The sequence below is a fragment of the Sinocyclocheilus rhinocerous genome, unplaced genomic scaffold (assembly GCF_001515625.1).
Source record: "Sinocyclocheilus rhinocerous isolate Xijiao unplaced genomic scaffold, SAMN03320098_v1.1 scaffold2008, whole genome shotgun sequence".
Taxonomy (NCBI): domain Eukaryota; kingdom Metazoa; phylum Chordata; class Actinopteri; order Cypriniformes; family Cyprinidae; genus Sinocyclocheilus; species Sinocyclocheilus rhinocerous.
In genome coordinates, this window is record NW_015644775.1 from 370,268 (window position 1) to 376,527 (window position 6,260).

General features: G+C 36.5%; 1 protein-coding gene across 1 annotated transcript in view; it reads right to left on the reverse strand.

Moving 5' to 3' along the window:
* Positions 1-1,063: 1,063 nt before the first annotated feature.
* Positions 1,064-6,260, reverse strand: part of LOC107758817 (junctophilin-1-like) — a 51,533-nt gene continuing 46,336 nt past the window's right edge. Inside the window, exons 4-6 of the mRNA XM_016576646.1 lie at positions 4,750-5,438; positions 4,574-4,668; positions 1,064-2,814 (exon numbers count right to left, since the gene is read on the reverse strand). Coding sequence (XP_016432132.1) covers positions 4,588-4,668; positions 4,750-5,438 — 770 coding nt within the window. The 3' untranslated portion in view covers positions 1,064-2,814; positions 4,574-4,587. The remainder of the gene's footprint in view (positions 2,815-4,573; positions 4,669-4,749; positions 5,439-6,260) is intronic.

The window sequence follows — 6,260 nt, forward strand, 5'->3', positions numbered from 1 at the left end:
CGTCTCGTTTACGGATGTAACCCTCATTCCCTGAAGGAGGGAACGGAGACGTCACGTCCCGTCGCCACGGCTGCTATACCACCGCTGAGCGGCCGGGTCACCGGCTCGGCTCCTCAACGAAAACCTGAATATGCGCTGCACCGGCTGCCTACTTATACTCACGCTGTGATCAGCGGCAGCTGGATGCAATAATCGCATGCCAATGTGCATTGGCTCGTTTAGTTTACACTCGAAGTAGATTGGTCTCTCTAAGTGAGATCCCAATTCGTCGGTCACCAACGTGACGTCTCCGTTCCCTTCTTCAGGTAACGAGGGTTACATATGTAACCGAGACGTTTTTCTTACTGTATATTATACCGAATAGTGATACCTAAATTCACTTTTAGCATTTAAAACGATTGATTGTTTTGAGTGTAACTGTTTTATTTTAATTGTATTTTTTGACAGAATTGCATAGAATTTAAATATCATCCATGTATCATTAAAAAAGTTTATCTTATCTAATCTAATCTAATCAGTTTTTCGTAACATTAAAATAATTGTAAGCATCGGCCAGAATTTCCCAACTAAATAAAGGAAAAACAGAGTCGACACAATTTGATTCACTGATTCAGAATCTGTAACCAGTCCTTTAACACTGTACTAGAAGTTAAATTTAGCACAATAAAAAAAGAAATCATGGAGAAATCAGACTTACAAGGCATAACATTTTATTATGCAGATAAATACCATAACTTTTCAAATTACAGAAATACGTGGGGCTAACCCATGGGCTTGAAATGAAACCGAGATGATTTTTGCATTCAAAGGTTCAAAAATAATTCCTGCATCCTCAGCATTTCAAATCACACTGAATCATATATAGGCTTAGAGTCTTAATTCTGATGTGTGAGATGCAATGCTTGATATAAAGGAGCTATACTGCTTTTGACAAAATACAATTGTGCATTTCTATAGAAAAATATCTTAGAATTCATTGTAATGGCTGTGCTCTGTAAAAATGCTTATAAATAGAATAAACCTTATATAGTATATAAATGTTTTTTTGTTTGTGCAACATTTGTTTAGAAAAATAACACCATGTCCTGCCCTGTTAGCATAAGAGCTCACAACTCTCATTCAGAAAACATATAAAAAGAGCCCGTACACATTGCACTGCATTGTTGCACAGAACTGAAATCCAACCAAATGAAACACATCCTTCAAGAGTAAAGTTTTATGCCTTAAACATATTTTACCTTAGTTGTTTTGAATCAAATATACAGGCGTTAATGCATTTAAAGACCCCATGCAAACGAAAACTAAAAGCAAATGAGGGTTTGAAGAAGAGAAACTGAGTTTTCCAAGCCCTTGTACACTCACCAAACACTAGAAACGATATCTAGAATGCTATATATAATAAATAAACCTTCTGAAGAGGGAAACTGCACATAAATATAAGAATAACAAATAAAAGTACAATTTCAGGATGTACCAAAAAACTAATTTTACAATATAGTGGCACATTTAAATTTAATTCCCAATGACTGTCAGAATTTGCATACTACAGATTTAAGACAAAGACTTCATTTCATACAAGGCATTTATTTCCTTTTCTGTTGTTTGAGGTAAACTGAAGTACTGTTAAAGACTCTTAAAGGCAATGTCTACTTCCTCTAGCGCCACCCGATTGTGGCACTACCTGACTTTTGATATCCAAAGCATCCAAGGTCACAAACATGCAAGCATGCCCTCAACATTGCCTTTTTTTTCTTTTTCCAAAACATCGCACCTGCTGTCACATGTCAAACCTGACATCTGAAGCACAATAACTCTTGCACAACATTGCATGCGTGATGGCATAGGCTTAATTTACATAACATGACAAACAGTCAATTCCCAGAATTCAATAAAAAAAACCCGCACTTTATAAGACTTTTTGATTGGTTTTGCAATGATCTAAATGGACGTGTTCAACAAAGAGTGGGAAACCACAGATCTTGAATCGTACCTGTAACTCTAAACCTTTATTTTTCCATCTCTTAAATACTGGGACAGAATTACAATGCCCCTATTTGGTGAACAATTAAACTATGCACGTGTCAAAATAAATCATATTGCACATTTTTAATAAATAATATAATATTTTCCCTTGTCTGGTTTAGAAATACTCAGAAAAAAGTGGGAGTGATTTTGCTTCGCATTAAATTCAAACATGGTTTTCAATGAGGTTAACAAACATAAAACAAGAAACGAAACGTGAGGAGTACAGTAGGGATCATCGATTCAAGAGCTTCCGAGAAGAACGCAGGAGATGCTAGAAGAAACTGCAGTGGGTCGGTAAAGGGTGTAAGACGGATGAGTGACGCTGGTGTGCGCGTTCGGTTTCCTCGGGCCAGGCCGCTGCAGCAAAGCCCCCTGAACGCATTCCTCTGGCACTGCGAGCACATCTCCCAGTTACACGTCAGATGGTAAATGAGTAAGGCAGCTGCTCTTGCCCATCACGCAAAAGTGCATCATCAAACATTTCCAGTTAAGTCTCTGCCAGAGACCTATGGAGTGGCTGATATTAAGGCTTTCCGTCAGCAGATAAGAGTCACGTTGCACTGCATTCTCTTCTTCCGTTTCCATTTTAATGGTAATTTTCCCCCTCAAAATATTTTGATCTCTTTTGCCAGAGCCACATGATATTAGACCACGTCATTCTCAGGGATGATGCTCTGGGTTTCAAACTACCATACGTTGATTCTTCAGCTCCCTCTGCCCTCTGGAGACTGCCTGGTACCATTTGGATTTCAGAAAGGTCATTGACACTGTGTGGGTCACCATCCAACACTAAAAGAATAATGGAAGACGGGGTTAAAAGTTACAGTACATCTATAACCAATGCAGATGGGGCTAGTTGTCTCAGAGGCTGTACTGTAGATAGCAGGTGTTTTGGATATTGGCTTCAAACAAAACTGTAAAAAACTATTTTAAAGGTTGAACGATCTATGGAATGTAGAAATAGACAGAAACAATTAAGGTCAACTTATAGGTCATTTATTATGAGCAGGAAATTATAAATGTTAAGGTTTGTGGTGAGGGGTCAGCTAACAGGTTGCTGAGCTTGCTCAGTTTGATCACTGTTGATGCAAGTTTGTGTTTTTGGAGACTCGTTATGACAAATATTTGTTATTCAGAATTAATAGATGTTTTAGCTCTGTGAAGTGATTATATTTTGTTGTAAAAGTTAAAAATACATATATAAACTTTTCAGTGTCTAGAACTTGATACAACTATTTTTTTGTGAAATATATTCTCTAGTCACCGTTGGTAATAATTGATGGTTAAAAAGTGAAAATAAAGAACTATATAATGAAGGTAGAACTTGGGACTTTTGGTACAAGGTTAAAGTCATCAAAGTTTTATTTTATATGTATATACATTATTTCATTTCTGTAGGTAAAATTAACTCTTTCTGAATTTGTTTTTTTGCTTAATTTTTATTATATTACTATTATAATTTTGCTGAAAAGCATATAATAGGCTGTTTGACAGCAGGCTCTGACAGCTTACCCCATACAATGTGATGACATGCCTCACTAATATATGGGATGAATGGTCTAAATTTTGACCAAAGGCAATATTACATGCATTGATAAAGCAATGGCAGAATGCATCGCAATGCACTTAGTGTAAAATGTCATCAAAAATCCACACAGAGATTATTAAGGAAGTTCTTGAGTATATTTATGTCAATACTCAAACAATTCCACCTAAAAACACATTATTCCATCCAATAATTATATGTTTTGTGTGAATTTGTTTAGTGAATTTGAATTATGTTTTGTGTCATTTTATCTTGGTTGAATATCCTGTTTCACTCAGAAATATGTCAAATTATGGAGTTGAAATATGTTGCCAATGATAATTCAATATTGATTTTAACATATTTTAACTATACCTCCATTCAAAAGTTTGGGGTCGGTAAGTCTCTTAAGCACAGCAAGGCTGCATTTTTTAAATCAAAAATACAGTAAAAACAGTAATATTGTGAAATATAACAATTTAAAATTATTGTTTTCTATTTTAATATATTAAAAATTTAATTTATTTCTGTGATGGCAAGGCTGAATTTTCAGCATCATTACTCCAGTCTTCAGTGTCACATGATCCTTCAGAAATAATTCTAATATGCTGATTTGCTGCTCAAGAATCATTTCCTATTATTATCAGTGTTGTGCTACTTAATATTTTTGTGGAAACCGTGATACATTTTTTTCAGGACTCTTTGATGAATAGAAAATTTAAATCTTTTGTAACATTACAAATGTATACATTGTCATTTAACATTAAAATTATAAAAAAACTGACGTCAAACCTTTGAATGGTATACTAAAAAAATTGGTGTAGAAACAATTTTCACTCAAAAAACGCTTGGAAATTTCACAAACAATTACAAAGAAACAGGAAATAACAGGTTGAATTAAACTTGATATTCTGAAGTAGAAAAACTGAAATAGTATTTTCTTATAAAATCTACGTCAATAATCTTTGTGTCATTTACAAATTTGGAAAATCAAGTATAATGTATAAAGATAAAAAAGTTTACCTGAGATGGTAGTTTCATGTAAGGAAATGGACAAAAATGATTGCCAATCCAATATTCAAAAGCATCACCATGGCAACCAAAACTGAGTTAGGACCCTGGGTAAAAAGACACATGGTGTAACAATTCCAGCAACAATCCATAAAACACCCATCTGTAAGTATAAACAAGACACTTACAGATTCTTCCGCTACGGTTTCATCGGCCATATCTATGCTGGCTTTCTTGGTTTCAGCTAAGCTCTTTGGTTTGATAGACTCTTGTTTCCTGATCTTGGGCTCTGGTTTGGGAGTTGTCGTCCTGACCATTTTGGGTGGTGGAGGCATCCTGGCCAGGCTAGACTGCGTCATCTCAGGCTCTTCATCTTCTGGTTCTTCTGGTGGAGGCAACTGCACCACCGGCTTCACGTAGTAACTGTGATAAGCAGCATGTAGCTGCCCATTACCTGTGCTGGCAGGTTTGGGCTGGGGTTCAGGGGCCTTGGGGGGCTTTGGTGGGGGGACGTCCTGTAGCTTGATGGCCGGTACAGGAGGAGGGGCAGATACTTTGGTGATCTCTGCCACAATGGAGGCTCTCTCTTCTTTGCTTATCTTGCGAGCTACACTACTACTGTCCTTGCTTATCTTTCGGGCTACGCTGCTGTTGTCCTTGCTTATCTTGCGGCTGGCGCTGGGGTTGGGTGCTTGGCTCTGTTGAGGGGAGTGAGGTGGTGACGGGGTTGGGCTCTGGGCAGGAGAGTGGCTTGGAGTCGTGCCGCGCCGATAGAAAGGGCTGCCAGAAGGCTTCTCCTTCTCCTTCTCCTCTTTAGGTGCTTCCTCCTTGATCTCCTCCACCGGCTCACTGAACTTTTGTTTGATGTAGTCAAGTCCTGAAAGGGAGGCATAAAATGTTGGACAAAGTCAGGGAAATTGCAATACAGGTCAATACAAGTTAACCAGCAATTTGATATAATTTATGGCATAATTACAGAAAACAAATTTTGACTGGTCACCAAACTTCACACACATTTGTTAAGTTATAGGTCAACATGGCCAAGGATTAAAAAAAAAAAAATTATATATATATATATATATATATATGTATGTAGTACCAAAAATAAAAGTATCGGTATCGGGCGAGTACTGGAAAAAGTGGTATCGGTGCATCCCTAATCAAAAGTATATAATTATAATTTTTTTATGTTATATTTTTATATTAAGTATTTTTTAGAAGGTACAACAAACATTGTAGCCATATCCAAGGTCATCGGGGAGCTAGATTAAAAGATAAATCAAATATATAACAAATTAATATAAAATTAATATATAACGAATAAACTTATTCATATATTTATAATATTTGTGTGTAAAATATAACATTTATCTAATTAAATATAATTATATTAATTTATTTTATATTTATATATTTCATGTATGTGTGTGTGTGTGTGTGTATATATACATATTAGTGCTGTCAATCGATTAAAAAAAATAATTAATCGCACATTTTTCTGAAATTAATCGCGATTAATCCCACCTAACAGCTCGCTTGACTCGCGCCTGGCACTGAAGTGAAGTGGAGCGCGCGTCTTAAACGTCTCCCGTTCTCAGTCGTTCTGCGACTGAATAAATGCACTTCTTGTCAAGAGAAAAAGTGACAGAAGCAGCAGTTGTGAGTGGGGTGGCCAACCCTAGCCCCACCCCTGCGTTAA